This window comes from Phalaenopsis equestris, unplaced genomic scaffold (genome assembly GCF_001263595.1).
Source record: "Phalaenopsis equestris unplaced genomic scaffold, ASM126359v1 Scaffold000788, whole genome shotgun sequence".
Lineage (NCBI taxonomy): Eukaryota > Viridiplantae > Streptophyta > Magnoliopsida > Asparagales > Orchidaceae > Phalaenopsis > Phalaenopsis equestris.
Genome location: NW_018165228.1, coordinates 49,307 through 73,146, shown reverse-complemented (window position 1 = coordinate 73,146; position 23,840 = coordinate 49,307). Strand labels below are relative to the sequence as shown.

General features: G+C 38.8%; 1 protein-coding gene across 3 annotated transcripts; it reads right to left on the bottom strand.

Moving 5' to 3' along the window:
* Window positions 1-7,908: 7,908 nt before the first annotated feature.
* Window positions 7,909-19,260, bottom strand: LOC110031220 (anaphase-promoting complex subunit 8). 3 transcript variants are annotated; one of them, XM_020734313.1, is made up of 6 exons: window positions 18,967-19,260; window positions 18,861-18,895; window positions 18,478-18,830; window positions 8,767-10,017; window positions 8,468-8,609; window positions 7,909-8,295 (listed from the first exon to the last, which is right to left on the bottom strand). In XM_020734313.1, exons 1-5 carry the CDS (start codon window positions 19,050-19,052, stop codon window positions 8,514-8,516), a joined length of 1,821 nt encoding a protein of 606 aa, XP_020589972.1. In that variant the 5' UTR covers window positions 19,053-19,260; the 3' UTR covers window positions 7,909-8,295; window positions 8,468-8,513. The 3 variants fall into 3 exon arrangements, with proteins under 3 accessions (XP_020589972.1, XP_020589970.1, XP_020589971.1); XM_020734312.1 differs by having other exon boundaries at window positions 7,910-8,295; window positions 18,478-18,818; window positions 18,849-18,895; window positions 18,967-19,259; XM_020734311.1 differs by having other exon boundaries at window positions 18,478-18,895.
* Window positions 19,261-23,840: the final 4,580 nt, after the last annotated feature.

The following is a 23,840-nucleotide window of genomic DNA, read 5'->3' as shown; positions in this document are numbered from 1 at the left end:
AAGGCTAAGTCCTCAACCCTTGATTCAGTTGGTTTAAGTTTTTGACCTGGTAATAGACCTAAATTGACCTCATGGGCAAGACATGCCCTGGGCCACCCAAATGAACATAAAACCCTAAGAGCCTTCCTATAGACCCTAGGAGTCACTTTGACCCTGAAATTCAATTTGGGAGAAGGTTCTACCTTAATTGATCCCTCACTAAAGGCCTCCCCAATTCCAACAAACCCTAGAAATCACTTTAAACCCTATCACACCCTTTTGACCCCAAAATTTAGTGACACCATAGTTCTTCAGAACCAATTGGGCATATCCCCAAATTTGGTCAAATCTTTATCAATTGGCCACATTTACATCCAATTGAACCCCACCCAACATGGTAATGACATCACACCATGTGGTTGACCCGATTGACACCAAGGGGTCAACCCCCCCATAATTTACCTAATTAATTAATTAGGAGGATTATTAAATTCCCTTATGGCCTAAACTTTTGGGCAAAACCCAATCCAATTAGATTAAGCCAAAGAACCCTAAAAATTTAACCCAAGCACATGGCCCATGAAGCCCATGGCCCATTCTTCAATGGTCACTTACGACACAAGACCAACCCATCATAACTTGTGGGTGGCACAACAAGCCAAACCAAGCTAACTCCAACCACTAAAAGACAAGCTTGGCACCACTCACCATGGAAGAGACACATGGCACCTTTGTCATGGCTTCTTTAACCCACCCTTGGAGAGTCAAACCAGGCCTTGGGGAGCAAAGACTAGACCAAAGCTGGTCTTAACCACCCAAAAAAAGATCTTCAATGGCCATGAGCATCTCCCCATGCTTCCTTCTTCACCATTAGCACCACCATGACCAAGGCATAGAAACTTGCAAAAGTCCCTCCCCACTGCCAAAAGCTTCCTAAATTCTTCTGAAAATCCCTCTAAGGAACTGCCTGAGCTTCCCCATGCCAAGCCAAGTCTCACCATTTTTTAGCCTCTTTGACCACCATAAAACCCCAATTTCACCACCTAAATTTTCAACCCTAACATCAACTTCTCCAAAACTTAAATTTGACCTCTCTAAAAGCTTCCCCAAGCTGAAAGACACTCTCTCCAACAAAAATTGTGCCCTCTCATAGCCTCAACCCTATTCCAAGACCAAACCATGACCCCATTTGGTCTAGCTCATATCTAGGACCAATTTCAAGTCAATTTGAGCAAGAAGGAGCTTCGTGACATCAAGGTGATCGCCTCTGTCAAGCCTAATTGAGGCCTCAATTCTTGGGACAATGTATGGATAAAAAATCCCTAATTTAGCTCTCGGTCTAGATCTTTTATGATAGAAACCAACAATGCATGTCCACCTAGCCATATTGATAGCTTGGTCTCGACTAGATGACTGTGTAGAAACAAACCCCGAGTGAGTTGGTTGAGAATCGAGTGAGATATTATGGTTTGAATGTGGACAGTTCTTGGTTCTTCAATCCGTGGAGATGATGAACCAATGTTGTCCATTTCTGTATATTAGAAATGGATGATGCAGATTGAGTCGAACCACAGAACCGCAGAGGGGAGGTGCATTGAACTGCTGGACAGTGTGACACTAAAGTGGAATGCACAATGAATCGGTGGAGGATGCTTGGGCTTTAAACAACGTTAAGGTTGATGCAGTGCTGATTAACGAAGCCTAATCGACGCCTCATTTCTTGGGACATTATGTTTGTCAACATTAAGGTTGATGCAGTGGTGATTAACGAACTGCTGGACAATGCGACATTATGTTTGTCATTTTAGTAATCAAGAAAAAGACATTAGGACCTTTAATACACTGATACACTCCATACTCAAAATTAACAAGCAACAACGACGAAACAATGATAGATAAATTGAAACAAATCAAATAAGGGCTGCTCTTACTAAAAATAAATGCAAAAAAGTAAGATATAATGATGATGTATTTTTTGAGAGGTAGATTGACTCTCTCACAACCCTAAACATCACCAGGAACATCTCCAAAAAAAACAAAACAACAAAAAAAAAAAAAAAAAAAAAAAAACATATTAGCCAATAAAAACATATATAAAGAAAGCAAATCCTAGGTTATTCCCTTTAATAGAGTCCCCTCCCAGCATTTCAAAATTTTTTCTTCCCAACTTTCTCTCCAAACTCTTTTAATTTCTCATGCTTGAATATGTGATTATGGTCCTAGTGGACCCCCACCTTCTCCTCATTCACTTTTGCGGCCCACCTTGCCCATGCTACTTCATCATGCGGCAAAGATTGACCCATATGCGGGTCGGTTGGGTTATTTTTTCCAGTCCAAAGTGGCCCGACTTAAGTCTAGGCGTAACATTACTCCATTCCCAAAAAAATTACCTTGTCCTCATGGTGGAAGGATGAAAACTTCATATGGATCATCTCGTAAGACTCTCATGTTGCTTCATAATTTGGCAGCCCTTTCCACTTAACCAATATCCCCTTTGTTCCCCTACCCCTCGACACACACCTTCAATCTCTAACGGATCCAGAATCATCTCCAAGTCTTCCAGCAGCTTCAACATCAGTGGTAGTGTAGATGAAGGTGTATGATCTCCAATTTAACATCTTAGTTGTGACACATGGAAAACTAAGTGTAATGTGAACGATGGTGGTAACCTCAAATGATGAGCCACTGCCCCGATGTGTGACATCACCTCATATGGTTCAAAGAATTGCGGTGAAAGTTTCTCACTTCTCTTGACCAATGTCTTCTGTCAGTAGTGCCTCAACTTCAAGTAAAAACTTTCCCCTCATTCGAACTGCACCTCTCTTGTGTTCATCTTCTTTCCTCTTCATGATTTTTGGGCTCTCAGTAAATTCCCCTTGAGCTATGCTAGAATATTGTCTCTCTTCTCCAAGTACTGATCAATGTTGGATACTGATGTGGCTCCATGCCAATAATGTACCAAGTGAGGTGGAACCCGACCATACAATATTTTGAAAGGGGTGGTATGTGATGTGGTCTAGTATGATGTGTTATACCAATATTCGTCCTTTACAATACACTTGGCCCATAGCTTCTGTTTATCAGATAAAAAACAACGCAGTTATGTCGTCTGTTGTCCACCTCTGTCTGTCTATCGATATGGGGGTGATATGTGGTGCTTCTCTTAAGAATTATCCTTTGTAATTTAAATAGCTCTTTCCAAAAGTAGTTGAGTAACGCCTTATTCCTATCTAATACTATCGATTTCGACATTCAGTGCAAACGAACCACCTCCCGGCCAAAAACCGCCACGGCTGAGACCTCCATGTAGAGATGTCGTAAGGGAATGAAATGTGCACTCACTTAGGCAATCCACGACCATAATGATCACTTTGAACCCTTCTAATTGTGGCAATTCCGCAATAAAATCCATCTTCACTTCTTCCCAAACCATTCTCAGTAATGTTAATGGTTGAAGTAGACCTCATGGCGTCGTGGTCAAGTACTTGTATTGCTGACATACATCGTAATTGTTACCATATCATCGAAATCTCTATGCACTACACTCACTATCACCCACAATCATTCACAATCCTAAAACCCAAATGGTCTTCTACACCCCCGAGTGTCCCCGGATTGCACTCTCATGAAAATGTTGTAATAATCTGAGAACATACTTTGATGTCTTGGGTAGCACGAATCGCCCCTAGTGGAGCAGCTGCCCCGTAAATGTATATCCTAGTTGATTGTTCTGATCCTATAGTAACACAATCCTTATCTTCTTCATCTCCTCACTCGTTCACTCGCTTGTCTCAAGGCTTCCCAATCTATGACCAAGTGTATTGATAGGGTCATCAATTAGGGTTCCTCCACCTTTCTCAATAGTGTGTCAGTTTTGTTGTTATCCAATTCTGGGCATTATTGAATATCAAAATCATACCCTAGAAGCTTGGATAACCATCTCTGATGCTTCTCAATCACCATCCACTGTTCAAGAAGATAATTTAAACTCTTATGTCTGTCTTGACTAAAAAATGTCATCCCAACAGGTAGGGCGACCACTTATGAATGACAAAGACAATCACCATCAATTCTCGCTTACTTAATGACTTCAACCTCACTTTGGCTGTAAGAACCTGGATGAAGTAGAAAATCGGTCATTAATCCTACATGAGCACTGCTCTCAATCCGTAGGCTGAAGCATTCATTTCCACCACAAATGGTTTACTAAAATTTGAAAGGGCTAATAATGGGACGATGTTCATGGCCCTCTGCGAATGTCATGTCCGTGTTGTTGCTTCCCTTCATTTGAAATTATCTTTCTTCAATTTCTCTATTAGTTGTCATGCTATCTTGCCATATTCTCTCAAAAACTTTCGGTAGTAGCTGGTAAGACTCAAGAATCCTCTTAACTCCTTTAAACTACTTGGTAAGGGTCAATCAACCATAGCCCCAATCTTGGATTGATCCACTACCACCCCTATTTTGGTCACCACATGTCCTAGTTACTTCACCAACAATTATGCATAAGAACATTTCTTCAATTTGACATACAACTGGTGATTTTTCAATATCTCTGGGACTGTCCTTAGGTGCTCAACATGCTCTATCTCTGCACGACTGTAGATCGGAATGTCATTAAGGAAAACCAAGACAAATTTCTGGAGGCAAGGTTGAAAAATCTTAATCATGTGGGATTGGGAAATGTCGTCGGGGCATTGGTGAGGCCAAACGACATAACTAAGAACTCATAATGTCCTTCATGTGTCCTGAACGCTATATTGTTCACATTCGTTGAATTCATTCTTATATAGTGGCATCTCGTCTAAAAATCAATTTTTCAGAAAATGACTACACCCTAAAGCTCATCTAGTAACTCGTTAATCACAGAAATAGGAAACATGTCCAATATTGTCTCCATGTTCAAAGCCCGACAATCCACGCAAACTCTCCAACTGCCATCATTTTACCTCAATAATATGACTGAATGGAAGAAAGGATTCACGCTAGGTTTGATGATCTCAGCCTCAAGCTTCTCTCGAATAAGCTTCTCTATCTCATCCTTCTGAATCTGGTGATACCTGCATGGTCTGACACTGATAGAGGAAATACCCTTATTTAATGTAAATAGTGTGCATTCTCCCTTAGGGGAGTTAACCCTCTTGGTTGTTGGAACACGTCTATGAACTATTGTAGAAACTACCCAAAGTCTAAATCTTGAAACACCTCGATGTTGTGTAACTCCATCAAGTAGCCCAACCCTGTTCCTCTAATCGACTTGACCATGGTTCTAAGCGACGTCATAGTATTGAACAGACTAGCATCAGCTTCCTACCCTCCACTTGGAATTCCCTCGCTAGGGGCTTCCAATCCACCTTCATCTCCCCAAGCATTCACAACCACTTCATCCCCAAAATCACATATGAATTAACCAAATCTAAGGGTAGGAAGTCCTCCACCACATGTAAACCATGTAGCGTCACCAACTCCATGAAAATTCCCATGAATTTTCTCAGCCTTCCTTGTCCCCATCATGAAACCAAAGCTTCTTGTAGTCACCAGCTCCAACCCTAGTTTCTCCACGATATGATTTGAGATAAAGCTATGTGTGACCTTGCTATCTACCAATAACACAACCAGTTGTTCCCTGATCCATCCCCTTGCCTTCATTGTGTGATTCGGGGTAAATCCCACCACCGAATTGAGGAACACCTTTGCCACATCCAAATGTAGATGCTTTTCCTCCACCATGTCCTCCTCTGATTCTTCACTCTCTGTGTCCTCCTTCTAACATAATAGAATCTGAAGGGCATGCTCCTTGCAACGATGGCATGGGACATATTTATCATCACAGTAGTAATACAATCATTTTGCTCTTTTATCCCGCACTTTTGCATCTGTGAGGTGCTTGATTACCCTTTAGATGTGTTCATGTATTTTTCTCCTTCATCATCTCTCTCGGAAATGACACTATTTGGGTCCCTGGTGTTGTGGCTATCCTTTGGCTCTTGTAGAATCCTCCGGTGTTGTCGCCTTTACTAGTCTATTTCACATGTTTCTTATCCTCCATCATCTAGGCAAGTTCCATCATTCCCCTCAATCCATGCGGTCTTAAGGGTCGAATGGTTGCTCAAATGTCAAGCTTTAGACCTTTCAAGAAGTTCCCTTCCAGTTCTGCTGTAGAAATTTCCCTCAACTTTCCTGACAAGAGCTCGAACTTCTCCTGGTATTCCGTTATCGTCCTTTCTAGAGTCAGGACATAGAATTGCTCATGTAGGTCTCCATCTTAAATAGCCCTGAAATACTCCAACAAGCAATCCTTAAACTCCTCACATAAGTGCATCAAATATCTTGCCTCCATCCATTGAAACCATGTTAAAGCCTTCGTCTCCAAGCATAATCCTGTTGTCAATAGCTTCTCTTCCTTAGTTAACCCGTTTATTTCAAAATATCGCTTCAGCCGACAAACCCACCTCTTCTCCACTTTGAGGATCAACATCTTCAATTTTCTAATCCTTGCATCTCCACCCCAACTTCCTCTTCCTCTGGTATTTCCCCCCATCTAGGGCGAAACTCCCTCCTCCGGTCAAAGGCATACCCGACTCCTGATTTCCTCCATTATGCTCTTCCGTGCCTCTTACACTACCCTCCTCTAATTTTCAGCCCATCCCCCATCATTGGAAGCTGCACTCTTCCTCCTCTCGGAAGGGGGATGCTCTTGTTGGTAGATGATGTCTTTCTCATTGTCTTCTCGCTCAAATTCCTCTTTTGACCTAGCCAAGTATTCTTTGATCAACCATTGGTTAGGGTTTGCAACTAAAGTGATCGACACGGCCTTGGATTGCATCTCTATGAACTTTTTCATCATCTCCTGTATTTCTCATATGCTTTAAAATCCATCATCCATTCGACTTTCAATGAAAAAAAAAAACCTGTCCTCCATAATGGCAAACATTTCTTCCAATTCTGATCTGATTAGCTCTACCTCTCCTTTTCACACCTTCACTTTTTTTGTTGTCATCCCAACAAGATCTATGCTCTGATACCAATATGATACGCTTCAAACTCAAAATTAGCAAACAACAACAGCGAAATGACGCTATATGGAAAATAATCAAATAAGAGTTGCTCTTACGAAAAATAAATGCAAACAATCAAAATACAATGATTATCTATTTTTTGAGAGTTAATCGACTCTCCCATAACCCTAAACGTCACTATGAATACCACCTAAAGAAGAAAACACAACAACCAACAAAAACATGCATAAAGAAAGCAAACCCTAGGTTATTCTCCTTAATAGAATCCCCTCACAATATTGCAAAAACATTCCTTCCCAATTTTCTCTCCAAACTCTCTTAATTTCCCCTTTTTGAATATGCAATTATAATCCTAGTGAACCCCAACCTCTCCTCATCTGCTTCTGCAGCCCGCCTTGCCCGCTCCGCTTCTTCACGCGGCAAAGACCAACTCGCAGGCAGGCCGGTTAGGTTGTCTCCAGCTGATCCAGGTTGTTCCGGCTCAATTCTAAGCTTAACATACACATCTCTCATCTTTTCAACACAAACTCTTAGTCAGCAAAATTTAAGCAAACATAAGCTCTAGCTTGGTAAACTTCTGCAACCAATAAGCACATGAGTGCTTAGTCGTTCTCTTGTGCATACATAATCACCAACCTTCATTCTTGTAGCATCATGTTCGTAGAGATTTCCTGACCAAGAACGATCTCCTGATTGCCAGAATCCCCCAATGATCATTAAAGATCACAGCTAATAGGCTTGAGCAGATTTTCACACTTCAAAAAGAGAAAAAACTGAGATTAAATCATACCATTGAAAATAAAATGTAACAGAACTATAAAATGAAGTCCATTCTTCTTCATTACCTTATACTGCATGTGGAAAAAGTATGTATTGGAATAAACAAAGCCCATTACAAAAGCTTAGCCTCAGAAAGGAAAAAGAACACCAGATTTTGATTCAGTAAAATACCACAGCATTTAATTCAGGAATTATGAAAAATAGTTTAAATATATAAAATTAACTTAGGTTTCAGTTTACAGGCACACTATGAACTAAATCCATAACTCAACTGTTTCAATGGCCATAAATTCACAACTCTGGCATAACCACCTTATTGATCAGAGGCAATAGGAAGCAAACAAGTGGCTGCTGCTTACAAATTTGGAACCAGGGTCATTCTTTAAGTCTTGCTTTTGTTTCATGCAGGCTTGGTTGAGCTTCAGCATCTTTATTAATTTTACAAAATAAATCCCACATATCTCGAATCGCTATGGAGAGAAATTTCATATTTTATGTGTGCGACGAACAATGCTTCCTGCAAACATAAGTGTAGATGCATTCAGTTAGCAGATGGGTTATATGGATAAAAAACTGTGAATATATCTTTTGTATCAAATTCAGAAGAAACAATTTATGTGCAGTTTCAGAGCTGCCATTGTATCTTTAGCATTGAATTTGAAAAACAGATTTTAAGTTACGTGAGCAACCTGTCGACGCTTCATCTTCCAAAGCAAAGACCGCTCGGATACAATTTCATGGAGCAGAAAATTGGTCGAGATTAGAAGAGGAAGGAGGACCGGACTGAGCAATCCTCAAACCTCGTAGAAGACTCATCGCCATCTCCTTTTCCTGAAAAAGTTAAAAAGTAGGCATGCTAATTTTTTCTTTTTTTTCACTAAAGAAAAGCTTATGGCATTGAATGAAAAAATAAAGAATAAGAAACTTATTTTCTTTTTTTTTTCTATTTCTTGGAGTTCAAGCTAATGAAAATAGAATATCGACTCACAGGCCCGCTGTAGTCGAGAAGCCGAGTGCAGTAAACCTCAGCTTCTTCAAATCTTTTCTCAGCTTTCAAATACTTAGTGAGGAAAAGGAGAGCTTCAATCATGTTTGGACCCTGCCTATCCTCAGCATCCATCATTTCCAAGTCTTTCTTATAGAAATATGCAGCCTTTTCAGTGTACCCGAGATTACTGTGAAGTTTTGCCAACTGGTGCAGTGCAATCCCTTCTCTTTCATTGCAGTTTACAGCTTTTGTGAAACACTTGATCGCATCTTCCAGCATCTCCAGTGGAGCACTTTGGTAACACTGGCCCATGGCAACCCAGAGACGGGCATCACTGGGCTGCAAGTGGGATGCTCTTTTGAAGTAGTAAAGTGCATAAAATGGCATGCTCATCATTTCATATGTTTGTCCCAGACCATACCAGGCACGGTAATCACGAGGATTTATGTCGACAGCTCGTCTATAAGCATCAATTGCAGCTGGAGTGTTCTTCATTTCAACATACTCATGACCCATCAGAGTCCAAGCTGATAGGTACTTTCTGTTAAGTCTCAATGCTCTCCTAAAATACAAGACAGCTTTTTCATGTTGACCTTTTAAACTGTAATAATTTGCAATGATGCAGCAGGATTCAGGCTGATATTTATCAGTTAAAAAAACCTTGTGAGCAAGGAAGCTAAGGGCTGAAAAGCACTCCTTAGCGTAAAGCAGATTGGAGTAAATGTCCATTGTGTTCAAACGATATGGATCATTCCTGAGAATTTCTTCAAAAACAACTTCAGCCTCATCAAGCTCTCTCAAACCATACAGAGCTGAAGCGATTTGAGCCTGTATATGATCGCTGCGGCGAAAGACAGTCTGCAAGCACTCGCATCTTTTTAGAGTTTCTTCGTGCATCTTAAGCTCCTGATATGCGCTCGCAAGAAAGAAATCTTTCATCCAGTGGTTTTTTATATTTAACTTGTTTAAAGTTTCAGTTGTGGTACATAGAGACTGCAGCTCCAACCAGGCACTCCAGTTCCATGGGAAACTGTTGACGGATTCAACAAGAACTGTAATAGCAAAGTTCTCAAAACCTCTGTCCCTCAGTGTGATGCCGTACAAGTATAAGCCGAAAGAATCAATAGCACCAGTCTTTCGAAGGTGAGATAACTCTCTTTCCAGAGAAACCAATTCACTGTTAACGGCTTCGATTTTGCCAAACGAACCCTCAAGTTCTATCAATTCTTCCTCCTTTCTTTTTTCTCCAGCCTGTGACATAAAATGATACTGATTTTAAAACCCGTTGAAGGATATAAAATGCCGAAGGTGTAGCGGTAGAAACTTTACTTATCCTTGCATTTAAATATTTCAAGAATAAGGGTTCAGGACTGGGACAAAAAAAGACTGCATCAATAGAGGGAGGCAGAGAGATATGAAGGGTAATGCAAATAAAGATGAATACAATGGTGCAGCTTGTTACACACCAAATATCGGAAAAGCTATAAGCAAATAATTAGAAAAAAAATTTTATCTGTGATACAAACCAAATCTACAGTTTCACTAGGAAATTTCTATTGAAAAAAAAAAAAAGTTTAAAAAAAACCCAAAAAAAAAAAGAAAAAAAACGGCATTCCAAATCGAAATGCTTGCTTTACTGTGGGGAAAACTATCCTAAAATGAATATATTTTAATAACTTGAAGATCCATAAGAACATGGGCAAGAAGAAAAATAGCATAGGCTTTGTGTCCAAATTTGGTCCTCGAGTAAAGTCATTCCAGGATAACTAGCAAACCATGTTTGAGAAGTATCTACCAACCAAGATCAAGGGTACCGAACTCTAAGGTCAAGGGGAACGTGTGGGACCAATAGTTAAATCATCGGACAAACCCGACTTATTTAAAGTTTCAGTTGTAGTACATAGAGGCTGCAGCACCAGCCAGGCACTCCAGTTCCATGGGGAACTGTTGACGGATTCAACAAGAACTGTAATAGCAAAGTTCTCAAAACCTCTGTCCCTCAGTATGATGCCAAACAAAAAAAAAAAGACAAAGTAGATCGGTTAACATGAAGAAGAGTTTGTTACAACAAGAGAGTTACTTAAGTCAAAACAGGACGATGCAAGGGGTCCTAGATTAAATAACAAGAATCACACCAAAGGTGAAATTATCTAAAAAATCTACAAAATCAATATCAAGGAGAAGAAATTCTGGCGTGAGAGACTCATCGCCCTCACCTCATTGACTTATAGGAAGGGTACAAAGAAGGCAACATCAACCAATGGATGTTTTTCTAGGAAAATTGTTAAAGCAAAGCCACACGTCAAGTTTAACATTTCTCACTACAGACCCATATAAAGGCCAAATTGATTCAGTAGACCAAGTCGAGTCTTTTGAATCTGTCATCTCCTTGATATAAATAATGCCTTGAAATACAATTGCTTTTTACACCCTTCAAAGAATTGACCTTCAAATAATTCTCCTGCATGTTAATCATGACAATTATCTTATTCGCTGAGTTTAAAAGAATGTTCATAACTCAATTTTCCATAGAAGAACTTGCAGGCTATATAATGAGGATGAGTTAAAAGCCTCGCAAGTCACTAAAAAACTTTATGATAAAATTCCAAAGAGAGATGCTCAAAATAAAAAAATCTAAAGCCAGTTGCAGCAAATTAAAAGTATATGTTACTCTCATTTTCTTCATCTTGCAGATTCCCTACAAAAATACAAGAAAAGCAATAAACTAAATATACACCTAGAATGCTGCAAGGACAAACTCACCTAACTAGGGTAGAGAGAACTAGCCATGCCAGATTTGAAATAGGGTCGTCAACGAAATTCAAAGTGAACTAAATCAAAGAGGAGTTGCCAGCCGAGTTCTAGATATATCTACCCACCAGTCAAGAGCCCCGCCAATCAAGAGCAAGAGAGACTAGGCCTCCGAGATAAAAAAGAACTCATCAATTCCACAGTCAACTCACTAGACCGACGTAGCTCGGATATTCACCCAAATCCTAAGACCTTAAAGTTTAATCATAAAAAAAAAATTTACTCGACTTTTAAGTGTCCCCATCAAATTCTATGACAATATTTCGTTGTATTTTCATCTTTCAACCCTTAATCATAAAATCCAAAACCAATAATTGAAGTTCAGTACTTATATTTTCACTTGAAATTACCTTATCATTTTTCAATCTCAACGGTCTCTTTTTCTCATAAAAAAATAATTATTTTAAGCTTTAATAGATCCATTCTTAGTTATGATGCATACGAGAAAACAAAATCACTTGAGTTTTGGAAGAAGTGTAATCAATAGAATGTAGAGTCATTTAGAAAAGCAAGTTCTAGCTAATCAAATTCTCAAACACGTACCTTTGGTCAACTATTTGAGGTGGTATTGAAAAATTTTCAAAACATTACGTTCAATGTCAAAAGTTTGCACTTATGCAATTCCAATCTTACAACTAATTTTGAATCCATGTTTGCTTGAACCATTCCCGCCTACAAAGGCGTAAAAAAGTTTATTATCGTAAAGATTGACTACTTCACCAAAATGGATAAAGACAAAGGCTTTTGTGAAAATGACGGTGATGATAACTTGTAAATTTATTTGGACAGAGATCCTTTGAAGAGAAGCCATGCATCATGTCATAATAACTAAATATGAATCTTAATTTCAAACAAATCATCAAATTTTTACTTAAGAAAATATTTGTCTCAAGTTTGCCTCTATGCAACATCATAAAACAGTTAAAGCCGAAGCATCAAATAAATAGAATCTTAACCAACTGTGAAAGAATAGTTGAAGTCATCAAAAGAAAATAAGTATCGACTCTTGCAAGCACTCAAAATGACTCAATCATTAGCCATTGGGCAGAAGACTTTCATGTTATTACATGTAGTAGAGGCGCTTCTACCAATAGAGAACACTGTACACAACCAAAGGTTTGCAATTTTCTATAAGTGTGATAAAGGAAAAAAATGGCCGAAAGTCAATGAAGAAGTGAAGAACGTGATTGATCTTATCAAAGAACTCAAAATACAGTCTGCCATGAAGCTAATAAAAGTCAATATAATAACAACTAAGCACTAGAACGTCAAGGTAAAAGAAAATAAGTTCAAGAGAAGCAATTGATACTCAAGAAACTAGACACAATAGCTCAACAATTCCCGCTAGGCAAGCTTGTTAGCTTTAGATGGACCATACTAACCAATGAATAAGTAAAATGAGTAGCGTATTGCCTATAAACACACTCGGGAATCAAAGTTTCGAAAACATGAAACAAGGATGACCTAAACATCTTCACCTAAAAATTGTTGATTGTATAACAACAACAACAACAACAACAAGAAGCTTTTATCCCACTAAGTGAGGTCGGCCACATGAATCATTTTTCATCATTGCGTACTATTAAGTGTCATATTTTCATTTAAATCTAATAAATTAAGATTATTATTTTTTGTAAAATAAGCCCAAGCCTCAAATTTGTTGATTGTGCTTGTAAAAAATATTAATTGTAAGTCGAGCTAAGGTCGCACCCTCAAAATGAGTTATCAAAACACAATCAAGAATTCAAATGATTGTGAACTCTCATCCTAGCTAAGGAAGTCACTTCTTTTATATGACTTTTTTGAAAAAAGTAAATTGCACTATTAGGGAGTTAACTACGGAAAAAAAAAAATTTGATTATAATTCCATCTAACTAGAGGATAAGTCAAACAATTTAGAGATTGATGACTGAGATCTTGGTCAAACTACAACTAATAGTCATGAGGGACTATGCCTTGGAGATCATCTGAGACCCTTAATTGAACAAGGGACAAGGCATAATGAAGTCACCCATTCCTAGGCATGTCAAATTAGATTACATGTCTGGTTGGGTTTGAGTTGAAATTGAACCAACTAAATGGCTTGACCCGAAGACTTTTCTTTAACCCAATTTACCCAAACACAGCTTGTATAACCCATTATCATATGCATAACGACAATTCAGGTTATTTTTAAGTTGATAGGTCAACCCAAATCCGTAACGTGAAAAAAATTAAATGGGCTGAGATTTTTGATTTGAACCCAACCAAAAAATTAATCAAATCAACTCTAACAAAGATTTTGAGTCAGATTCGCATATCAAATTGATTTTTGACACCACTGCATCCTTCTAAAATTCGAGTAATAACCTAAAAGAACTTTCTAGTTAAACAAAAATGAAAACTCTATTAATCAATTTGCTAGCCATACCAAACTATCAAATATTAATGCTCTAAAAACTCATCTCACTCTAGCTCAGAATAAATTCTTCCTTTTCTGACAAACTTTATTATAATATTTTTTTACTTTTTAAAGCAAAACTTCTCATGTTGAGTTAGTTGTAAAAAAAAGATTTATATACATGCAAATTTTCGAAGAAAGTGATTTTATTCTCAATAATGTGGATCAAAATGATTTTTAGATAAAAATGGCTTTCGCTAATGCAACTTTTGCATCATAGAAGAATAATTACATACTTCAAAATTTAGAAACAGTTGAATATACAAGCTTGTTAACTTTTACAAATAGAAATCGATGGCACAGAAAAGGTTCCTGCTGGAGCACATTCCTTGCCTCCTCTATGTCAAGTGGAATCCTAACACAAACCCTGCCCAATTGGTAAAAAGTTGTTGTTGTGGTCAGAGCTCTTCCTGACATAAATGAGAGATTGTCGAATGCTTAAATAACCATCCACGTTCATGTCTCAATATGAATGTCTAACTTAGCCACTATGACCGAGTTGGGGTCTTCGACTAGAATAGTGAGCTAACTTGCATTCTCCTAATTCCACCTCAGATAGGAAGTTCATGATAAAATCAAACTGTCACCTGCTCTCACCTTTTTAGTGATTTCAACCAGAATACATTTTCCACTATTTGATGAAAAACCAGCCACATCAATAATCAACAAAGCATGCCTCTAGAAACTCATCTCACTTTAGCTCAGAAAAAATTCATCCTTTTCTGACAAACTTTATTATATTTTTTTTCTTTTTACTTTTGAAAGCAAAAGTTCTCATGTTGAGTTACTTGTAAAGAGATTTATATATATCAAAATTTTCCAATGAGTTCATTCTCAATAATGTAAATCAAAATGAATTTCACATGAAAATGGCTTTATCTAATGCAACTTTTGCATCATAGAAGAACAAGTATATACCTCAAAGATTAGAAACAGATGAATATACAAGCTTGTTAACTTTCACAAATAGAAACCGATGGTGCATAAGAGGTAAATGATTCCTGCTCGAGCAGATTCCTCTACCTCCTCTATGTCAATTGGAATCCTAACACGCCCTGTCCAACTAGTAAAAGTTGTTGCTATTGTGGTCAGACCTCTCCCTAACATAAATGAGAGAATGTCAAACGCTTAACTCACCATCCAAGTTCATGTCTCAATATGAAAGTCTAGCTTAGCCACTATGACCGAGTTGTTGTCTTCGACTAGAACAATGAGCTACCCTGTATTCTCCTAATTCCACCTCAGATAGGGAGTTCATGAGAAAATCGAAGTGCCACCTCTTCTTACCTCTTTAGCGATTTCAACCAAAATACAATTTCCACTATTCGATGAAAAACCAGCCACATCAATAATCAACAAAACAACAAAGCAGGCCCCCCCCCCCATCCCCCCAGACAATGAAGTGATCTAGCTCATGAGAGCAAGAAATACAAACATGGACTAATAAGCCCATGGGAGCATGATAATCCCGGTATATAAGGTAATTCGTTTGTAGGAGTGACAATCTATTTATCATATTCGGGCAGAAAGCCTACCACAACAATCATTATAAATGGCCAGTAAAGCCTACTGGTCAAGGACATATAATAAAATCGGCATAAATGATTATACGAGACTTCATATTAATCTTCCAAAATCATAGCTTCTTAATGGCAATAACTGGCTCAATAGCATTAAAAAGAAGAGAAAAAAGAGGAATTACGGCATGAATAAATAATTTTCATTTCCTTAACACAATAATGTTTACAAGAGCGAACGGCTAAAAAGTGAGGGCGGGGATAGGGGTTGGAGAAGTATATCAGAAAGCAATCTCCTCATTCGAGTCTTCCTCTTCAACAATCATTTTATAGAATGAGGTTATACAATGACTCGAGAATTATTCATTTAGATACTAGATGGTTAAAGGCCAAATTGAACGACGTGTTGTTATTGCATAACAAGAACCTTCACAAACTTCGGGTTCACCCTAATCGACTTCATGAACTCAAAAAAAGTCGTCTTCTTGGTTTAGGGCTCCTCCAGCTTAGCCTTACTCATTTCTAAGGTAGGCTTCTCACGTTTCAATAATGAGAAGACAACATTGCACTCTTCAGTAGTCACATCTAATGTTATGTCTTAATGCATTAGCTTCTCAATTGTGCTGAATTGGTCCACGTACTCATACACCAATGAGCTTGCATACTTCCGTTGACTAATCTTGACCCTCATCATCATTGCTAGCAATTCAATCTTCCTCATATAAGGGACATCCTCTTGATAGAGGGCCTTGGAAAATACAAGGTGGTCCTAGGTCGAATACCGCCTTTGGATACCACTAGAGCACTTGTAAATACTATAGTCAATCATCCACATCTTCAAATCCTCATCAAAATAATATGGCAAATTTGTAGAGACCACGGGATGCCCTCAGGTGACTCGTCCTCTCCTTGTTGCGAACCAAACTCATCCTTAAAGAGCACTTAATAGCACCCTCTGAACAGCTCACTATATTTTTGAACCTCCCCTTCTTCTTGATTTCTCTTCAAAAAAATGTAAGACTACATTATCATTAGGAATTACATAAGCAGCAGGGTGGACTACAACAAAAACAAAACAAATACAAAATAATAAGAAGAAAAAAACATGTAATTTAAAATAAAAGAACTATACAATAAAGTTGAATTATAAGAGAAATATAGTTTCATTTTGCTCCAAGCAAGATAATTCATTAATCAAGGTGGGTGTCTTCAAACCCCCCAGTCAATCATCCACAACTTCAAATCCTCATCAAAATAATATGGCACTTTTATAGGAACCGTATGATGCCCTCAGTTGACTCGTCCTCTCCTTGTTGGGAACCAACCTCATCCTTAAAGATCACCTAATGACACCCTCTGAAGAGCTCACTATATTCTTGAACCTCCCCTTCTTCTTGATTTTTCTTCAAAAAAAATTGTAGGACTACATTATCATTAGGAATTTCATAAGAAACAGAGTCGACTACAAAGAAAAACAAAACAAATACAAAATAGTAAGAAGTAAAAAACATGTAATTTAAAATAAAAGAATTATACAATAAAGTTGAATTATAAGAGAAATATAGTTTCATGTTGCTCAAAGTAAGATACTTCATTAATCAAGGTGAGTGCCTTCAAACCCACTAGAATGTTCTCCTTAGACTCGACTCATTACGAACTGACACTTCACTTCCAACATCTTAACAGGGATGGTAGGTGTTAGCAAAAAAAAAAAAAAAGCACTTATTCCAGTTATTTATCTTATTCACCAATAGTTTCTTTTAAATGAAAGTCAATACAAGCTGCAACAATCTCTAAATGTCTTTATCGTGAATAGTTAGTGAACCAAATCAACCACATTCAGAAGAAGAATGAAGGTAATGATGGTTGTCATAGAGTTCGACAAGACTTGAGCAAGCTAGCATTTCAAGAGATTGACCAATTCCAAGACCAAAGGGAAGTACAAGTCAAGCTTAAACTAATCCTCAAAGACACACACTTCATACTAGAAGCACACATTTGAAAACTCATCATCCTTTGGAACTTATAGATCAGATGTGCAACATAAAAGATGTAGATCACCACACACATTTTTCCATCCAAGCTTTCACCAGGGACAAAGCCTTGAACTTGAAATAGATGAACTACTTACTAATTCACTTAAACAAGTGAGTCATTCTAACAAATGGAACAAGCATCAAGAAGGGAAAATCGGAATTCTAGATGGAAAGCTCTAAGAATTCAAGAAAGAATCAAACAAGGAAAGTGATTGTGGTAAAAGGCCTATGACATTTTATACTGCTATCATTTACCATTAATGTGACATCTAATTAAGGGTTATTTTAGACAGTTCTAATTCTAGCAATGACATCACTGCTTGAGTAACAATCATCTAGTGACCAGTCAAACCATTGAACCTTGAGCATCTCCTTCTTCCAGTTCATTGTGCAATCTAGTTTTCACGACATTGCTCTATATTATCTGTATTGGAAAAATGTAACATTGGCTTATACATTTTAGGAAGCATATTGATTTCTCTTAACTATACAATGGTAAACATAATGAGCTTCCCATCTTATATAACATGGAGTATAAGAATATTGAAAATTTGTGGATTTCATGGTTGCAAGAAGCATTGCTACTACTGAAGGTGAGGCTTTAGCATAAAAAATATTATCTCTCAGCATAACCCCCGCTCAACACTGTTAAAAACCGGCACAAATCCCACTACAAAGATTACAACGGAGGGAAAAGTTCTAATCTTTCACAACAACCGAACATCAAACTTCAAGAAGCTTAAAAGGTCAACAACAAAAGAGGATCAGCGTGCTCCAAATAATAGTAGCAAGCTGAAAAATCTAACAAGTCCCAAACAAATCCCTAACCAAAATTGTTACACAGTAATATCAAATCTCAATACAGACTTAATCCCTAGTAGCATTTATTCATAAGCAGTAAGCATACCAGATAGCGCGCATAGCACCTGAGAAAGACGGCCTTCCGCCCGGTTTGCCTATCGAGCACATGGGCGGCTCTACGGAACTCCCGACAATCGAAGTACGCCTTTGCGAGAAGATACACATCGCTATCACATTCGCTCCCATCTTCAACGGGAATCGGCGTGCTAACATACGAGATGCCCCCAACGGGCGTTGCGGCAGCGTCGGCTGCGCTGCCGACGGAGCGCAGGCGGCGGCGGAGGGAGGAGCCGTCGGAGTGGCGGACGTACGGGGCGGAGAGAGAGCGGGAAGAGGAGGAAGCAGAGGGAAAGTTGCGAGAGGAAAGAGAAGAGAGAGGGAGTGTGGAAGAAGTGGAGGAAGAGATAGGGAGTGTGGAAGAAGTGGAGGTGTCCGGTTCGAGGCTGACGAGGAGCTCTGCAGCCCTGTCAAGAAAGAAATTAGAGTTTGAGTGAAGGGTTGAGAGAGATGAAGTCAGGGAATGTGAAAGATGTACCATTTAGCGGCGGAGTAGAGGCAGCGGTCGCCTAGTTGGTGAACGGCGGAGCGGAGCTCGGTGCGGTATGTTTCCTTTGAAGCCATCTTTGGTTTCTAGTTAAGCAGGCAATGTATTGCTTGCTTTCTCTAAATAGCCGTTAAACCTATCTTTTAATCTCTCGCCGACGATCACCGCCGATCAACGCCGATAGGACTTCAGATTTGGAGAACTGAAAGGTAGGCGGCTAGGGACCCGGATCAGATTCATGCGTAGAGCGGGCGGAGGGAGTCCCTCGAAAGTCGAAATATTATTATTTAGAGCGGACCTTCCAATCCCATTTTTTTTAAAGAAAAATTTCAGTCAAAATTTAAAATACATGATAAAACTCCCCTCAATATTTTCAGTTTAATCAAATTCTCATTGATTTAATTATGGCCACCATTAATGCATTGGTTTATGATATAAGAAAAGCATTTGGATGCTAGTTTTTAAATAATAAAATTGTTGTGATAATATGAATTTCGAGGAGGGCCCACTAGCAAAAGATCTAGAGGCCTAGTTGTCCGACCGAATGTATCAAGGTCAAGACCCACTAAGGCAATTGAATTGATAGAACCCGAGCGGCTCGACCAAAAGCGAAGCACGGGATTATCCAAATCATTCATCACAATGAAACCAACCCCAGTGAGGAGTTAACCCCTCGGGTTGTGTAGTTATACCAGAGACATCCAACAGTCTCCCTAAATGTCATCAAGAACTAATAGGGCAACAAGTCTTAACCCTCTCTGAGGATCTCTTCATCTAAGAGCAACTACCTATTTGATTAAAGTGATTCATTGTCTATCTGATAGCTTAGATTCGTTGTGCCAACAGAAACTCTTCATCAAGAATTGAGGATCGACAGTTAGCCCAACCAACCGATCGATAATACTTAGTCGATCAAATCAACCCTGCCGACGCCTTGTCAGTAATAGATTAGTCGATCGACAATTTCTATCAAACCCGATTAACCAGTTATGCCTAACCATGCCTCATTAGCATAACCAACCATCGACATCAACCAAAGCCTAGCCGATCAGCAGAACCTAATAAGGTCTTGCCAGTCCACTCAACTGAGCCAGAGAATAATCAGACTCTGGGCTCACATACTTAAAATATATAGAATAATCTGTAAATTCTCAACTAAAGCAGGGATATAAATGTAACTTCACATGTTATATCTAATTTCTCTATAAATAGGGGATCATATGTGAATGAAGGGTTACACACTTGTGACAAATTATTGTTCATTACATGTTCATCTCTCTCTCTCTTCTATCTTATGCTCTATTTTTTATGTTTGAATCAAGGACAAATTTGAATTCATCCTAAAAGGTGTGGTGGGCATGGAACATGACAACAAAAGAACATGAGTATCACACAAAAAAGAAACCCACAATAGAGACACCACCAACATAAAGTGCAGTAGGGAGTTTATACAACAAATGAAAGGGGAATGCTTGGTGCCCAACAGCCAAAGGGATTTCCAGGCCCATGAAAGGCATTGACACTCCTAGTATTCAAATAGTGCTTAGTCGCCACCAATAGATAAACATTGGTCAAGACATACTGAAGTGTCATGATAAGATGAGATTGCTTTCTCTCGGCATACCTTTGATGTTGAGCCTTCAGAAAGGTTCAAGATATTGGTGATGGAATCCTATAAGGGATGAACTCATCTTCAGACTACATTATCTCCTTTGAGTTGATAGTGTGCATCCTCAAGATTACTGATGTGCTGAAGCTCCATCTCTTCTTCACCACAATCAGGGAGTTAGTACTCAAGTGGTTCAATGGATTGTAGGTCGGAGTTGTCGCGTCTTTTACAAACATCAAGTGGATGTTTGAGGTGCAGTTTACGAGTGCCCAAAAGCCCTCAAAAAGTTCATAGGCTCTATTATGGTTAAGGCAGTGACAGAATGAGAGCCTCTGCTCAATCATCACTCAATTTCAAAAAGAGATGCAAGAAATGTGAAACTTGGAACCCACAATAATTCATGCCACCATAGCTCAAGGGCTGAAAGAAGGACTATTATGGTACGATTAGGCTTACAACAATCAAAGACCTTAGCTGAGTTGTTGGAGCTCGCCGACAATCACATATTAATCCAGGAATACAACTCACCTTTATTTCTATCATAACATAATTATCCATTAATTGCCTACAGAAGAAAGCTCTCCATGGCAATAGATGGAGGCCAAGGGAAAACTCGCATCCTTTTATCAATGACAATACGATGACAATCGAGTGCCTCGAGACAACAAGGGGGTTGAAAGAAGTTATTGATGAGGAGGTTGGGCTCAGTATCCTGAACAGTGGTCGACTCATTATAATGATCACCAACTACACGATTACCAAGCACCAAAGATGACTCCACTAAGATTCTCATTGGCCAAGCTAGTTAAGGCCATCCAAAATAATGAGTTTTACATGAAGGCTCCACCAATGAAAACCAAGCTTCTCTCTGGGATACTAAGAAATAGTGAGTGTAACATAAAGACCCCGGCCACAATATAGAGGAATGTCGACACCTTCGGAGCCTAGTCAAATAGCTAATTGGAGTTTGAAAGCTCAAAGAGTTTATGACACCAAGTGCAATGATCTGAGGTAAATGAAGGCTCCATTCAAGAAAATTTCAAGTGAATCGGTCTGAGAAACTGCTATTCACATCACTAGGGTGGTATCAATAATCTTTAGAGCAGGTCAAATTCATTCTGATGGGCCAATTTGAAGAGGCTTCAGTTGGGTGAACTATGTGCAACCACTTTCACTCCAAACACAACACTCCTCCATTTATTGCATTCACCAATGCAGATATGGCCTCAAAGGGAATCCTTATAATGGCACCATTATAGTTACTACCTTGTTAAGTAACTACTAGGTCAGTAGTATTCTGGTTGACACTGGGAGCTCGATAAAAATTTTGTTCAAGTCAGTATTCAACAAGTTGGGATTCAAATATGACCGATTGACTGTGCATGATAACTCGTTTTATGGCTTATTCTATGAGAGAAAGGAAGCCTTATGAATATTCACCTTGACAGCTACCTAGGAGGAAGGTGAAAGATTTCACATACATTGAAGCTTTTATGGTGGTTGAATCACCATCAAATTACAATGAGATCTTTGATCGAAACTTACTCAATTGCTTCAAAGCTATAAATTTGACATACTATATAGCGGTGAAATTTTCAGGTGATAACCATCCAAGCTCACATAGAGAAATCTAGAACAAGTTGTCTCTGAGTGGTCAACAAAATTGAGCAGAAGACACTTGACCCTACCAACTTGGATGAAAGGGGCCACATAACTAGCGAGACCACCCTCCAATTCCTATAATAGATGGAGAGTCTGGTAATTTTTTTCTAATAAATGAAGTTTGTGATATGGGGTCAAAAGATGTGCTAATCCATAACCTCTGAGAGCATAGAAACATTTTTTTCTTGACCAGCTGCAGAGATGTTGGGAAAGACATTGCTTGCTACTTACTAAACGCCAACCCAGTAGCCCAACTGATGAAATAAAAGATGAGGTCATCAATTGTTACCTTAATTGAACTGATAGGCGATGAGAAGAAAAAGTTGTTGGAGGCCAGATGCATCAAACAAGCATAGTATTCAACTTGGGTATGAAACGGGGTGATGGTGCAGCAAGCGAACGTCAAGTGAAGGATGAGTGTCGACTTCACTAACCTAAAATCTACTTGCCCAAAGGATTGATATTCATCACCAAGGATCGACACACTGGTGGACTTAGTGTTTATTCAATCAGTGATGAGCTTCCTGCACTCCTCCATATACCACTAGATAAAGATACACTCAGCTGGTGCAGAGAAGATAAGTTTCAAAACCAATGAAGGAGTGCTTTATTATAATGTTATGCTCTTTGGGCTTAAGAATACTGGGGCTACTTACTAGCGACTCATAGATATAATATTTTCTAAACAAAAGAAAACAAACTTTGAAGTGTACAAAAATAATGTGTTAGTTAAAAGTAAAATGGTCAAACAACACATACATGATCTAAAAGAAACATTTTAAACCCTTAGAAAATATAACATGAGACTAAATCCAGTCAAAGGCACCTTTGGAGCATCAACAAGAAAATTCCTTGGCTACCTCTTAACCCCAGAGAGGAATAAAGGTCAAACCAAAAAATGTATTGGCGTTGTTGGACATGTCTTCCCTCAAAAATTAAGGAAGGGCAGAAGCTAAAAGGTCAGATCGCAGGTCTAAGCCCGTCATCTCCAAATCTGACGATAAATTTGCAGCATTCTTCAATACACTAAGGAAAGAAAAAAACTTCGAGTGCTCAGATGAATGTGAACAAGCATTCAGAAAAGTTGAAGGATTCTTTAGCGTCAACACCACTTCTTTAGATTCCAAAACTAAGCAAGGTGCTCTCTCTATACTTGGTAGTTGGGCCTGAAGCCATCAACTCTCTTTTAGTCCAAGACGAGTTTGGAAGCAGTTCAAGGTCTACTAAACCATTTAGGTTCTCCAAGGGGCCTAGATCAAGTACCCATCATGGTGAAGAAAAAATTTGCTCTTATTATTTTTGCTCGCAGGCTCTGGACAGATTTTCAAACTCATCTAGTTTGGGTCATCTCTGACCACTCTCTCCAGTCTATTCTTACTTAGCCGAGAAATTTTGATCGGTTTCTCAAGTGGGTGATGGAGCTTAGCGAGTTTGAGATCTTCTATTTGCCTCAAACTGTAATCAAAGCACAAGTGATAATGAACTTCATGGTAGTTTTCTTTTAGCAAGGTGAGTTAGGCTAAGAAGCAACTACTAATAGCTAGACCTGACTGTTACACATTGACAGAGCTTCAAGCCAAACAAGGGCAGAATA

What these genes read in the sequence shown, in the direction of transcription:
- LOC110031220 (XM_020734311.1), bottom strand. Translation starts at nt 19,052, where the DNA reads ATGGCTTCAAAGGAAACATACCGCACCGAGCTCCGCTCCGCCGTTCAC. An exon ending in CTCTACTCCGCCGCTAAATG is followed by an intron (nt 18,896 to 18,966) that starts GTACATCTTTCA and finishes CTTTCTTGACAG; the next exon opens with GGCTGCAGAGCTCCTCGTCA. An exon ending in GGTGCTATGCGCGCTATCTG is followed by an intron (nt 10,018 to 18,477) that starts GTATGCTTACTG and finishes TTTATGTCACAG; the next exon opens with GCTGGAGAAAAAAGAAAGGA.